Source organism: Amblyomma americanum, chromosome 1 (genome assembly GCF_052857255.1).
Source record: "Amblyomma americanum isolate KBUSLIRL-KWMA chromosome 1, ASM5285725v1, whole genome shotgun sequence".
NCBI classification, from domain to species: Eukaryota; Metazoa; Arthropoda; class Arachnida; order Ixodida; family Ixodidae; genus Amblyomma; species Amblyomma americanum.
In genome coordinates, this window is record NC_135497.1 from 262,567,125 (window position 1) to 262,582,645 (window position 15,521).

At 45.3% G+C, this 15,521-nt stretch overlaps 1 protein-coding gene across 6 annotated transcripts in view; it reads right to left on the minus strand.

The window, feature by feature from the left end:
* The window catches only part of poe (E3 ubiquitin-protein ligase-like protein poe), a 248,224-nt gene that overhangs the window by 31,054 nt on the left and 201,649 nt on the right, over nucleotides 1-15,521 (minus strand). For all 6 annotated transcript variants that reach the window (XM_077649151.1, XM_077649150.1, XM_077649149.1 and 3 more), the window contains 3 exons: nucleotides 14,668-14,908; nucleotides 12,346-12,908; nucleotides 7,799-8,089 (listed from right to left, as the gene is read on the minus strand). In XM_077649151.1, the coding sequence (XP_077505277.1) occupies nucleotides 7,799-8,089; nucleotides 12,346-12,908; nucleotides 14,668-14,908 (1,095 nt within the window). The remainder of the gene's footprint in view (nucleotides 1-7,798; nucleotides 8,090-12,345; nucleotides 12,909-14,667; nucleotides 14,909-15,521) is intronic.

Below are 15,521 nucleotides of genomic sequence, written 5' to 3' on the forward strand. Positions count from 1 at the left end.
ATCTACCCCAGTTCTGATCCTATTCCAATTATTCCCAATCTACTCCAATTCTAACAATGCAACTACGCAAAATGTATCACGTTGTTATATTGCGACGAGTCCTCATATCACTATCATCACAGTGATTAAGTGATGCACCACTGCATTGGCAGGTGCCTATTTCAAACACATCCTCCAGTGGGGCTTGCGAGACCTAGCCTGCTCTTCCCGAGCAATGCGAGAAGGAATAGTTCCCTCAAGCCTAATTTTTGCACACAGTTTTTTGGGAGGCTGTATATTTTGCACGTAGGTCTGCTGTTGTCAGAGTTATTTTCTTCTTAGTCATTTTCGTTTTACTGAGTCATTCTTCGTCCCGGGTCTCCCCCCTCTCCCCTACAAGTGGAGAGGAGGACGATTGACAGGTGGCAGGTGGAGAGAGACATATCCCCTAAAACACCACCCAGCAGGTGGTGGCTTCACACAAGACGCTGCCGCCGCCAGACAGTTTTCGCCTTCATGGCCCTCCTAATGCTATCGCATTTAAAAAATTACAAGAATGTCTTGACCTGTAGCACACCAGTAGGAACACAATGAATGCTGAACCAGGCTTCTGCCGCATTTTCTTAACTCGATCCACAGCCGTTTCGCAAAATTCAGAAGAATTTGTATATGTATTAGAAAACAATTTCGTGGAAATATAACAGTGAAATTTCGTGAGAGTAGTCATAAGATTATTTCTAATACGCTCAAAGAATTTCATGTAAATACATCAGGAAATAGAAAATGTCTGCGAAAGCCAAATCTCCCCTTTAAGGGGAGACATGGGTTTTGAAATGATAAAACTGGCATTTTCAGGACACACTCTAAAGTTGCTGCCTAAAGAGTTTCCAAGTCTGAATTCGACCTCCAACTACTAAAATATCTATATTTCACACCTATGAAGCCCGGAAATGGCTTCATAGGCTTCATAGTGAAATGGGGCAGAACTTCGCGCCCGTCGCTTCCCACTACCCCGTCCCTGATGGCCGCTATCTTGGTTTTGTTTGCAAGATGGGCCCCTTTCCTGCTACCTGGAATCACCCACTACTGTGAAATATTTTTGGAACGTCCGCATTCCGCTGTTTTTGAGGTCTCTACAACGACTTCCGAATGGCTGGTGCACGCACTTGAAATGTGATTTTCTCAGCTTCGTGTTTTTTGCCAACATGACTAGCCTTACGAATTTTTTATTAAGTTTTTATGGTGGAATTTCAATTACTCTTATGCCGTTGAATTCAGAAAGAACTACAGTGTGGAGCTATGCTGTTTTCGTTTGGCTGAGTAAAACATTTCAAGTTTTGTGAACCATACTGTCACCTTACTATACTTCATAATTATGGTGCTTGGACAAAATTGAACATTTTTATATGATGATACACTTCAACAGCAATATAATTAGCATAGCTCCAGATGGTAGGTCTTTGGCTACAGCCCTATTTCAATCGAAACTATAAAATATAGAAAGAGTCTTAACGACACCCCCCAAAATTACTAATTAGGCTTGTTATTTTTCTATAAAATGGGAACTAATTGAGATGTACTGAAACTAATTATATTTTTGAAAACGGGAAGAAGAAACACATATACACATATATGCGCTGAGCTGTCGTCCACGCTAGAATTACGAAACGAAGAGCCTGAAGGAAGTTTTGCTGATGTGTAACAAATTCTGATGATTTGGACATAGATGGAAATATGACAAAATGCCATGACGCTGAAACATGTGAATAAGCCTTGTGAATGACAATGATGGTGAAAATGCTCAGTCTATGTGGGCCCCCAGCTATAGTAGCAGTTATTGAATCATTACCGGGCAAATGAAACGAAATTTTTTACCCAGTAAAAAAAGTTTTCTAGTATAGTACACCAAGAGAGCATGCTAAAAACGAGAGGAGGAATTTGTAACAAAATGAGTAAAGAATACCTCATAGAAAATCACTGCTTTTAAAACTGCAACTAAAATAAAAAAAGGACAGCCATTATGAACCATAGGAAGTGATGTACAAAGAACACTCAAAATCACTCATCCCCGTGGCTGCAGTTGTTTGGTGACAGGCTATTGCCCATAGCAACCTCGGCAAGCAAACAAGTGCTGCAAGTTCATGCGTTCGGAGTCAGCTCCGAACCCATAATTTTACCAGACTATGAGCTAATGTCCACAAAGGGGCAGCACTTTTTGTTTCGTGTTGTACGCTTTTGTTCTTTAGCTGGTGACAAGAGAGCACTACTGGTACAGTTGTGAAATGTTCCTGGTTCATGTCATAATAATTGCGACCAATAAAAATGGACCATAGAGTTTCACCGTTTTCTTCTGGTTATTATGTTCTCATATATTCCTGGCAAGTAAGTTCAAGATCTCAAATAATTTTGATTGTATGATACGTTTAGTGAGCAGTCGTATATGTGAGCACATATGAGCGGACAGAGCCTGGGGGCACGTGACATAAGCAGAGTGCCAAAGGCCATCAGTGCAGCTTTTCTGCTATGCATCAGTTCAATGGTGTGAAACATCCACAAATGCCGACAATGAGCGAGTTGGCCGACCTCGGGAGGCAAAGAGATAAAAATCAACAGAGCTAAGGCAATCTCATGACCAGAGGAAGCAGCGTGAATACAGTCGAGCCCGCTTATAACGAACGTGAGCGTCACGCGGCATCCGTTTGTTATATCCCGAAGTTCATAGTAGGTGGACCACAGGTTTAAAGAAAGTTGCTTGTCAAAAGATAAAATTTTTTCTTTGTGAAAAAGTCCGTGATGGATGTCTATTTCCGCAGCGCAGATCCAATGAGGGAGGTTTCCAGTTTACTTAAAGCAGAAGCGTGCTATCACCAAGGCTCTTGGCATAGACAAGTTGTCTGAGGCTCTCTATGTAGCTCATTGCTACAGGCGCGCTATGGGTGCTGGCTCCGAAGTTTCATCCTCATCTGATTCCTCTGAGTCACTCTTGTCCCGCACTTCAGAAACGATGTCCTTGTCCGCGATGTCAGCGTCGTCATCGGCAGAAATAAAATCATTCCAACCAATGTCATGACCATCCATGTTGGAGTCGACGACGTGCTGCCATAAATCGCCGCCGGGCTGGTCATCTTCCGAAGCATCAGGCTCGGCATCAGACACTGGGTCGATGAAGCCGGCCTTGCGGAAGCAGTTCTGCTCACCAGTAACTGTCACCTCCGCTCAGGCCGCTTTCATCATTTCTACCGCTGAATACAATGGAAATGGGCACGGTGTACCCGCCCGGCATCCAGAATTACAACCAGGGCCCGAGATTTGAACGAAGCCATCGAAATGTCTGCACCGCAACAAGAGTGACAAAAGCGCGCGGTAGGGTAGACGTGCAACGTGCACAGGCGGCAATCAAGCCAGTCAAGCTAAAGATCAATCAAGCCAATCAAGCCAGTCAGACGCACAGCGCCATCCGTGTGCGTCAGTGCAGCCACCTCTTGGCTCCCACGGAAGGCCTGCTTCACGGAGTACGGCCTCCGCGATCGGCACCGGCGGCGGCGCGGTTGACCACGGAGGCCACGCGCGGATTTGCGAGAGAGCGAGGGGAGCGGAGTTGTGAGGAGGGGCTGGAGGGCGATGGTGGAAGGCGCGTCGGCGGGGAAGGGAAGCTCGCTCGAGAGCGGCGTGAAACGGGGCGGGCAGTTGGCCTGCGATAAGTCACGGGAAAACATGGCGCACGCCGGGTGCACAAAGGGGCCAGAGGCAGGTTATCTCGCATCGCGGCGCCGGGTTTACGCTGCCCGTTCGCTGTAACCGATCAGCAGAGCTTCATGACGTTCGTTATTTGTGTGATTTTGTGCCATTGAAACAATGTATATTTTGACAGTCGCACAGGTCTCGTTCGTTATAAGCGAAAGTTCGTCTTAAGTGGGGCCTTTATATGTGGGCTCGACTGTAAAACGAGGACAATGACAGAAGGTCCGTTCGATTCGCCTGCACTCGCTGCACCAGTTCTGTAGTGAAGTTCTGAAGCAGTGCCGCGTGGGTGCACGAGCGTGCAGCGCCAGTTCCTGTAGTTCAAGTGCAGCTTGGCACTGGCTGCTTCCAAAACGAATGGTCGAGTGCAGGCCTGGCTGTCTGCTAGCCTTTTCATTGCCAGAAAATTGAAGCCAGTGCCCGAACCGGTTGAAAAATTTTCGAACACAATATTGCAGCGAAGTGTTGCCATGAACCAGCCTCGATCGATGCATGTGCACCTCCCAGCAGCTGGTGCGAAACGCACATGTGTTCTTTTACTCAACACAACAGAGGTGTGCGTGCGCCGAGTGACATTAAATAGCGGCGCGTTCGCCGCGATTGTGACGGCCAGCGGGCAGACACTTTCGCCACTTTCGCATTGTGTTCATGCGCGTCTGTCCGCGAGTAACAGTTCGCAACAAGCAGGCACACCAGCACAAAAGTATTGACACACGCACCGCGCGCATGGTGCGTGTGTCACTTCACGGAAATCGCCACAAGTACTTACAGGCCTGATATAAACAGGCCTCCAGTGACGATCCGTACGAGTATGACCCTACTGGGGCACAGTTCTCATCGACGAGCGGATAAATCTGAGTCCGTTCGCCGTGTTTATTGCAACGCACAAGCCATCGTGTGCTTCCATGGCAGCTGCAGCTGCACGATTTCGGCACTGACCACTGAGAAGGTGCACAGTTATTCTGAACTTTTCCTGAACTAGACCTGCACAACGTCAGCACTTTTTTGAAATGAATGGAATCGTGCAGATGGCGCCATTTTGCACCGCTGAAGCGAATGGCGAAGTGCAGCACTGCGAGAACCAGTTCTCGTAGCGCAAATGAATCGAACGTACCTAAAAGCTGACAGGACAGGAGCTGCTTCCTCTAGTCATGCAACCAGACCAACAAGCCCAAACCACTACTCTAATACAGCGGTAGTCAGCTGCAAGAATAGTTTCTTCATCACATGCAAAGAGGTGAAGCATAAAAAAAAAAAGCTTACATCGAATAGGTCAGGCTACTTTTGTCCTTGCTCTCGTAGACCTCGGGCCGAATGCACAAAAGAGTTCGCTTTGGAACGCGTTCGCTTTGCCGTGACGTCAATTTGACGTAGGCATCGTGGGGAGAAGGATGGGACGAACACTGTGGGAGGACGAGGGGGCAGGCAACAGCCAATCGGCTTTGTTGGGCGGTCCCATCTCGGCTGCTTGCATGTTTAAGGGACTATATGCTAACTTCGGCGCGTTTTAACCTCTCGTGCCAACACACACGATTGCCTGAGCAACGGCCAAAATCGTCCGGCTCACAGACGACTGCAGGAGCCGTACAGTTGCCTCGCTGCCGACTGTCGCCTGGAAGCCTCCGGTAGCGAGCAACTGTAGCGCGCAGAGTATCTTGCGCTCTGTTGTGAGCGCACTTTTCCTCGATGGTCCAAGGTGGGGGTTATAGCTCTTCGCATAGCCGGCGTACAAGTCCCTTCGACAGCCTGACATGCCTTCGGAAGGCATCGTCACGCATGTCGAAAGGATTGTCATGCGACCGCCGATGCCGCCAATGACATCCACTGAGCACCGCAAACAACAGCGGGGCGACGGGAGGTACCGGCATGTTTCTTCTCGCGCCGAAGCGAAAGCCACCTTCAGAGTTCCACACACAGCGACCGAACGCGTTCGCTTTCACTTGATTGACATGTCTCGTGACGTAAACAAAATCCGTGGTCCCGCCTCCGTGAAATGATGTCACCGCCAGCGGTGATGACACATGGCCAATGGGGCCAGGTGGCGAGAGAGAAAGCGAACGCGTTCTAAAGCGAACTGTTTCGTGGATTTGGCCCCTGGTTACACTGCTAAGTTTATTTCGTGCTAAGGACAATGCAAATGTGATAGAAGTACACAGAGACTATATTAAATGTTCATATCTTGTGCCAACATACACTAACCCGCCTTTATAAGAAGAGAAGGTGTGTCAATAAATGCCTTTAGATTTATTCTTGTCACATTTTTAAAAGTCTAGGCGGTGGTTTTGGATGACACCCTTTCTTAGATCATCTGTATTCTTTAGAAAATGTATCGATGATGTTCTACTGCACTACTCTGACTTTCCAGTAAGAACTGTTTCAAGGACATTTCAGCATCGGAGCATGCCTCATCTCGTCTCATTCAGTCTGCTCAGCATGAGATGGTGCTGCCACACTTTCCCTTCCTTTGAACCAAAATTGCACTGCTCTGCTTAACCCGCGAGGATGCTGTAGACTGTGCTCAGCTGTATGCTTAAGGCAGAGGTTCCGCCTTTTTTTGAGTAAGCTTGAGTGATTGCTGTGGCACTTTCGCTTGCGCTAGAAAAACAATTCTTTCCTTATTGTAAAAAAAAAAAAAAATCTATTTACTTTTCAGTGATATGTGATGTTAATTACTACCAATTTCAGTCTGTATGTATGAAGTGCGTAAAATATGAAACAACCAAAAATGAATTTCAGTTCGACTTGCCTGCTTATGTGAATTTTTCTGAACTATGCATAAAAAAAAAGGGCTGCTTCTGCAACACTTAGATGAAATGTTAATCTCTAAATGCTGACCAGTTCTTGGCTCCAGTGAATAACAGGATAGATAAGCGGGCGAGTTGGTGATACATAATGCAAAAAAACAGCGCGAACAAACGGGGACTAGAAGAATACACAGGAACAAGCGCTGACTCTCAACTAAAGTTTAATCACCTTGTTTCATCCTTGTCATCTGCGTTGTCAAAATCTTGTCACCATGCTATGCAAGAAAGCTTTGATAATCAGGCTAAGAGACTAAAGGAAGCAGGATATCCAGCTGAGCTTATCACTTTGGGTTGCAATAAAATAATTAAAAAGCTTAAAGCGCCGACATTGCTGCCGTCTTCACAGAAAGAACAGAAACGGAAAAAGTTCGCAGTCCTTCCCTATGTGCATCGCCTGTCTCATGGTCTTAAAAATGTGGCCCATAGGTATAAAGTTGATGTGGTTTTTTCGGCCCCGAATAAGCTCAGTAAAATTTGTTCAGCAGTAGAAAATAAGTCCCGCAACCCCAAGAAATCTGCAGCGTCCTGTGGTGTTAAGCACGCTAAAAGTTTTGTGCCGTGCTCCAAAGGGGTAGTTTATAAAATCCCCCTATCCTGTGGTCAGATATACATTGGGCAAACGGGACGTTGTATTAACACACGACTCGGAGAACATCTCAATTCATTAGAATTTAATCGCTCCACTAATCTAGTTGATCATTGCCGAGAGTGTCAATCATGTTTTCCGTCCTTGCATTTTACTGACATTTTGTACAAACACCCCGACCAGTTGACCAGGGAAATTATCGAGGCGTATAACATGACAAAGAAACCAAGATTATGTGTCAGCCAACCATCCCTGCTCCTGCGTGACTGTGAGGTTGCATATCTGGACATCACATATTAACACATGCGTTCTGATTTTGTGTTTTTTTTCGTTTTCTGTTTCCTTTTATAAGTGTGCTTCCTGTGATTAAACTTTAGTTGAGAGTCAGCGCTTGTTCCTGTGTATTCTTCGTCTAGTCCCCGTTTGTTCGCGCTGTTTTTTTGCATCCAGTGAATAAGTTAGTCAGAACCGGCATTCTAAAAAAGACCAAAAATGACAAAAATGACACATATTAGAGGCCCTACACCTTCTGGTCTCATTGACAAAACAAGCATATTTGGCACATTTATGGACTGTACATGTTCAAGTTTAACAATTACCATGAGAACGTGACCCATGGACATCTGAATGCCTACTATGTACCCAGACCTTTAACCCATTAACAAGTGAAAATAAGAGTGCTACAGACCTTTACACAGAGACCAAAAAGCTTGAGGAGGACAGTGAGCAGTGGTCGCCCTCGTGACAAGTCATCAATGGCATCCAGACGCTCGAGCATAGCTTCAAGGCCACCACAGGGACCCATGACGCGTGCCAGCTGGTATAGCTGCTCCTCATCCACCTGGGGGCCACCAGCCTTTGCCTCCAAGGATTCCACAAACTCCTCTGTTGCATCTCCCAACAGGCCCCGCATGCGATACACCACTCGCATTGCCTCTGACTCGCCATTTTCAGGGCACCAGACCTTGCGGTACACCTCCTGCATTCATAAGTGCACAGCAACACTATTCACATCAGAGCATGACAACACATATAGTACTGTAAACAACACATTTTTCACGACCTAAATATTTCGCAAAGCCAGCTAAGTCACAGTTGAAGAATATTTCTCACTAAATTTAGAGAAACATACATAACAGTCCCTCCACCCCTATGCTCCCTCTTCCCTCGAGACCAGCAAGTTTTCTGTCAATGCAAGCAAAACTTGGGAAGAGTAGCATGACGCCTCACCCTTGCACAACCCATCTTAGCACGAACTCAAACAGCAGATTAACCATTTCAGGCGCTTTGTACACAACTGTGTACATTGCAGACTCAAAGCTTTTTCTCTGCATGTGCTCTAGCTCCTTCATTTCAAACGAATTTAGCATGCTTCATATAGCAACCAGGATGATTTTTCAAGCCAGCTAGCAAATTCAGGAAATAATAATTAAATTAACAATGAGCTTTGGTACCACACCTGCCGACATTTTCTTGCTGACAGAATTTGCTACCAGCGCTGATGCTTTTTTTTCCCCTGAATTTCTTGTGTGATGCGCATCTTCGAAATTCAAAATTATTTTACGACACTAGGGATGTATGAATAGTACCTTTTTGGTTTGAAGCAAATTTGGAGTGAATATTTCGAGTAGTTGTGGTAGCCAAAAAGGGTTGGGCGGAACAACAAGCATTTTCAAAATCATGCATTTTTCTAAAGGCCATTACATGGGGGAAAAAAAAAACAACAACAGTGCACTGCAGCATTGCGAGACCCACTGAAGCTGTGACAACTTGTTGCAAAAAACAGCCATCAGAAATTGGGAGAGTCAATCTACATGCAGTGCCAACGTATTTGTGGGACCTCCAACTGCTGCCCTTAATTGCGATTGCGTTGTTGCGCAGCTGTTGCTCTTAAGCAGAGACTCCATGGCACCTGCTAGGCGTGCAAACCGTGCTCCCAGAGCCATCCTGCGTCAGGCGTTGGAAAGGAGCACCCATCTCCATGTGTCTCATACTCGCACTATCAGGCTTGATCAGCAAACTTCATGCAGAGAACAGAAGCTGCAGCAGCTCCAGTCAGCTCAGACCTGTTCCGTGGAAGTCAAGGCCACCGTGTGTGTGTCCTACAATCAGTGCATGCCGGCGAGCTGGTTCTGGCAAGTGCTCACCCTCGGGCACAGACACCTGGCAGGTGCAGATCTGGGCGCTGCGCTTGTGTATGCTCATGCCTACTGCCATGCGCATGCACATGTGCAGGCCGGCCCCAGCATATGGGCCGGTGTGTACGAGACCATGGAGTCAGCGCTCTGGCTGCACATGCGGCGCGCTTACATCTCGGAAGAGGTGTGATCAACAAGAATCACATGAAGCATGCAATCAAGGAATGTTATTAGCTCGAGATAAATACTTCGACATTTAGAATACCAGACATTTGGATTAAATCGAATATCAAATTTCATGAATCCTGTTGTTTTAGTATCACAGTGTGCAATACTTTTGATAGTTTCAAAAAATTTTTTACATGCGTGTACAAAATTAACCGATGTTTTCCAATGAGAAATTAACGAATTGGCTTTCTTGAGGCCTGGGTACACTATTTAGGCAGGAAAAAGATCATGGGTCGTGGCAGAGTGCGTCTGGTCTTCTCAGCTCCCAACAAACTGAGCTCGTGGTGCAAAAAAGTAAATGGTTGTCAGCAAAAACGGGTTGAATGCAATATAAAGCACATAACACAATATGTGGAATGTAAAAGCAAAGCGATCTATGAAATCCCTCTCTCTTGCAGTGCCACTTATGTCGGGCAGACCGGTCGTTGCATTAACGATAGATTAAGAGAGCATGCAAATGACTTGAGGAATAGCAAAGCTATTGCTGTTCCCAAACACGTGACTGCATGTGGTTGCATTCCTCATTTTGGGGAGTGCAAGGTGCTGCACACTTATAGCAGTCAGATACAAAGGGAGATCTATGAAGCCTTTATCATCCACCACAGAGGAGGTGAAAGAAAAAAGCAGCTTTCTCAGATACTAGCAAATCATATCAACAGTCGCTCCAATTAACCCTGTCCTAGTAACTGTGTATGAAAATCGATGTGCAAAAAGAAGGATCAAGTTATTGTACAGTTTTAGCCCAGAGCAGTCTGCTACCATTAGCCGCTTCCGCGGGGAGCCAGGGACCCAACTACGCCTGCGCAGTGGAAGATGTGCGCTTCTCAGGGCTCACTGTGAATGCAGTTAATGGTAACGGAATGCACTAGTTAAAACTTTAAAATGCTATCCTACGGCTAGAATCGCACAATCTTGCAACTGGACTGAATGCGGTGGCAGCACGAACTGCACACGGTGGCTGCATCAAGTCCAGTCATATTCTTGAAAGTTTCGATTTCAGCGCCACATCCATACGGCTTTGCAAATGTCGTGCGTTGTTTTTACTCAACATTACGCGGCCCACAAGGTAAAGAAGCTATGATGCAAAACTGCAGTTGTGTGGCGTTGAATATGTGCTGGAGAATGGGACTCAAGCAGCAAGGAGACAGGTCGATATGAGTGAAGAAAATTATCAAGGACTATAGGCCTCTTTTTGATAGGGCAATGAAGCAAACCCGAAAATAAGACGCCCACTGAAAACTTCATGGGAGTGTGCCGTTTCCCCACTTCAGCCGAGCAATGACATGGCAGTCAAGAGCGGGCGCCGTTTGTGAATATTTTTGCCATGCACATTTGAAGCACGCCTTCCGCACCACGGGATGACCAGAGTAAATCCCTGCAGGCTGCAGGCTTATTTCGGTTCTCTGTTTTCATTACGTGAGGTGACAACGAGTTTGGCCAGCTTGATGTGCAGCATGCATACGTTCAAGATGGACAACACACGGTGCCCGAGAATTTTGTTATGAAGTAAATGCAGAGTGTTGGCACAGGTTTGGCACAGTTAGGTGTAATTGACACAGCAATCACATCACTGTGTACTACCTTGATGGAAAGAAACACGAACAACCCTTCGCCAACATGCCCCGCTGTTGGAATCTATTTTCATCGAGCTTTTACCTGGGTGGTACAAAAAAGACATTAGAGTCGTCCTAGAATGCATCATGGACGAGTCTAGGGTCTTTTTGCTATCACCAAAGTAAAAGAGCGGTGAAAAGAAACTGAAACAGCGGAGCGTGTTGGCATTGGGTTGTTCGCGTTTCTTTCCATCGAGGTAGTACAGTCCTCAAGGCAAGTAACTACTTCTGGATAATCAAACTTTTTAGCTAACATTTTTTCTTGTGTGTGATCTGTGCACCAGTAATAGGGCCATTTTAGCTTTGCATAAGCTCTACATGGCTGCATGGCATGCCTAGTTTCCTGCGATTATTTAAGCATTTTTCGCGGAACTGTGCTAGCAGTCATATTCAATATGTAGTGGCTGGCTAGTTGGTTACACATATAGACGACTACAGTGCGGTTGGAACACGGACAAGAAAGATTGGCACAAACACAAGCGCTCACCTGCACACTGCTACTGCTATGTGGGCAACGAGATGCCACGGATCACGAGGAAAAGGAGGGCCAGCAGAACTAGTGATGAACTTGCTTAATATGTAGTGGCTGGCTAGTTGGTTACACATATTGACGACTACAGCGCAGTCGGAACACGGACGAGAAAGATTGGCACAAACACCTGTGTTTGTGCCAATCATTCTTGTCAGTGTTCCGACCGTGCTGTAGTCGACAGTCATACTCATTTTTTAACAGAGCGAACCAGTCTCCAATACTTTAAAGCATGCAGGCTCTCACACAGCGGCAGCTACAATCACCGCTGTGTCCTCACTACTCGATGTTTCGAGCTGGCCAGTCCTGTATCAGTTTGCCCTTTACTGCTTTCCCTACTCCACTCAACTCTTTCAGTGCCTTCCCCTTTTCAACAACCCGCACAGACTTCTTTCCATACCCATAGCCACCTTGGGTGCATATGCACGCTGCGCGCTTTGCCCCTAAGGCCATTAAAAAAAGCTAACTTCCCCTGGTGGCTTTCAAAGCCCAGTGCCGAATGTTGCTTTAACTACCTTGAAAAGCTTGAGAAAAAAAAAAAGTATTGAAACTGTATTTATACCTTGGTTGAGAATGTAAAGAAAGTGCGTTTTAAAGCGTTATTTGATATCTCCCACGGAATTTTGTGGATTCTTTGTTCTCAATTTGCAGAATTTAAAATTGTCCGCCGCAGAAAGTTGGGGGCCTTAGCCATGATGAAGCAGTGAGTAAAAAGACGAAGCCATACCTTGACAGGGAGGTCGAGGCTCATAATCTTGTTGCAGACAAGCAGCTCCATGCCATTGTCATCTTCAAGCAGGGCCACCAGCTCACAGTCTTGGCACACCTTGTTCTTGAGGTCACGCATCAGGGGCCCCATGCCAGGCTCATGCGAGCTGTATGGGTTCCCCAACATGCGCCCCTGCAGAAAGTCTTCCTGCTGTGGGTCTTTCTCGAGAGTCACTAGAAACTCTCCGAGCTCATTTTCTTCAGGATGAATGAGTGAGCAGAGCCGCTCAAAGATGAAGACTGGCGTGCGCAAGTCCTCCAACCCATATCGGCCTAGCGTTTCAACACAAACTGCCATGAATGCCTCAGTTTCCGACTCAGTGCCTGTTGTCATCTCTTCTAGCAGTGCCAGCAGCTTCTCTTGAGTTTCATCAACTAGCTTGGTACGTTGAACCACCAGCTTACGCAGAGACAAGTAGCCATTGAGAACACAACCTACAAGACGTGCCTTGTATTGCTGCCGAATTGAGTCCACCTCGATGAATGACGCCAACAGCTCTGTCAGCATTTTCAAGGCAAAACCTGCACAAAAACAAATCCTGTCAATCCCCATTTCTTATTGCGAGAAAAAGATAGCGTGCAAATATAATAAGTTTAGGTAATGTTTAAAATGTTAGATTTAGTGAAAGTGAGATATTAAGTTAAATTAAGGTTTAGTTGTTTAGTGCACCTGTTTACTCAAGTGACTTTAGCTGGTCTGTCTAGGCAGCCCAGAATAGAGATTCTCTCTGTAAGAGTCATGTTTCTTTTTGCATAAATAATGTAAAGAAGTGCATACAACTGCTTTCTAAATGTGAGAGAGCTTCGGTGTACAGTTAAACCTTGATACAGCAAAATTGAGATTTTTCTTTACATGCAGGTTTTTGCATGAAGAGTGGAAAAAAAAATGCGTGAAAACGAAACCAAAATGAGAAATAAATGTAGGTGAAATCATCCAGTAAATGTTCACAGCAAACCCCCATTACTCAAATTGATAGATATGGAGAAACATTTAAGTCTCGTTCGTTTACAATGCAACTGTGGTGGCAGCTGCCACAATCTCTGCCGTGGCTGGTGCAATGCCACTATGTGCAGGGTGGGGAATGGGGGAGGTAGATGCACCGGAGGCACCCTGCCTCTTCTCGCTTCTCCCCTTTCTCGGTCTGCATGGCTGCCATTGCCCTGGGAAGCAGGCTCTCGCCTCGAGTCCTCATCACGGCGCACATCAACTGTTGGTGGCGCAATCACGCGAACTGAGCGGCAGTGATAGGCGCGTACTGCTCGCCTGCTGTTTCTTGCTACGTCCTGTAGTTTTGCGCTGCCACTCAACATACACTGTTCCAGTACCACCTGGTGTGACACTACAAAAGCGAAAGCTGCAGAGACTTGCATTTACCACGGAGAAGTGCGGATGGTGCTGGAGCGCTGTGCATTGTGTAAACCGCATTTGTTCGCCGCTATTGTAGACGTTGCTCTCATGGAAGTTCATTTGATTATTAAATTTTATGTGGCTCACCTGAATTGAAATAACACAGCACTAGCTGATAAACAGTCTGTGTAGCAAGTTCATTACATCAAGGTCAACCACCACAACATGTCATTACATAGAGTTCACAGATACACACGCTTCAAGGGGGCGGCATTGGGGAATTGAGAAACTTCACAATATTGACGAATCTGGTAAGTGGAGGTTTGTTACATCCAAGTTTAACTGCATAGACTACTTTTCTGAACTGACAAACATGCAAACACAACCAAAAGAAATCTCAACTGTAAGAAGCAACAACAGTAAATCTAATTAAAAAAAAAAGAACGATTAAGAAAAAAGCACCATTTCAGGAGCACTTAGCACTTAGTGCACAATAATGGTGTTGCAAATGTACTTCTCATGAAATGCAAACTACAATGTGTTTCCACTTGCTAGGAAGGTTACAAAATTCAGACTAGTCAATACCAAGAAGAACTTGCTTCTACATAAAAAGGTAATAAAATAGTTACGTGAAAGTTTCATGCATGTTATCAAATTTGTTACAGGTGGTCTCACCTTGTCCTGTTTAATATGAACTGTAACATTTTACTGTGAAGGCAATGATAACGATAGAACTGAATTCTAGATGAAAATTCATTCACCACGCAGGCGGACATTCGGAAGATACCATCTTTTACAGCACCAAGTGAATGTGCCAAGAAATACAAACATATCCAAAAATAACCAGAAACCTTTGCAATACTGCATTTGGAATAACTAAACATACACTGCGTAATATAAAGGACTCAGTATATAAAGGCCAAGATGACTGACCTTGAGAAAGGTCAGCATTAAGTGTTGTTTCTTCGAGAAGGGTGAGCTGTTCAATCTCAGCAGTGATAAGGTTCCCAAGACGTGGAAGCAGGCCTTTGATGGCCAGGTAGTGCTTCCAGTGGTCAGGTGCAATAAGGCTCTGGTAGAGAGCCAAGAACTTTGCCCCACTTTCACCAGCTGTGCCTAGGTCATCCAGATATGTTGTCAGCAGGTCCAGCATCTCTCGGCACCGTGATGGAACCTAAGATATACCCAAAAATAGCCTCTTTAAAATTTCTGCAACATGCTTTACTAAAAACAGACACCTTTTATCACCACGATCAACGCCAAATTATGAAACTAGAAAAAACGAAACAGGAATCATTGGACATTAAAAAGAACAGCGCAGTGCAGATTCTTAAAATGAGCAAGAAAACACACAAGGCATAAGAAGCATTACCATTTTTAACACAGAGTGCAGTGCAAAGTTTCCAAATGGAAAATTGTTATTTTCAATAAATGGCGTTCGTTTATTAATTTCACCTATTACCATTTTCCTCCTTGTACACTATTACCAATGACTACAGCTGTAGTATATCAAATGAAGTGTTTTATTATGTATGTTACTATTGCCTAAAGTACTCCAGACCTCTGATCAAAATGTTACAATTAAACAATTAAGATCAGCCACCAAAAGTAACGATGAGTAAGATTCTGATTTGAGTGAGAAAAGAACAACTTGGCAGCTTGGTAGCTACTGAAAAAGCAAAACACTGGTATTTCCTGATAACACAAACTTGAAGAAAGTGCTATGTCATCATAGCGTGGGTGTAAAAAAAAAAATGGCATTCTTAACATTGTCCAAGCCCAAGCTC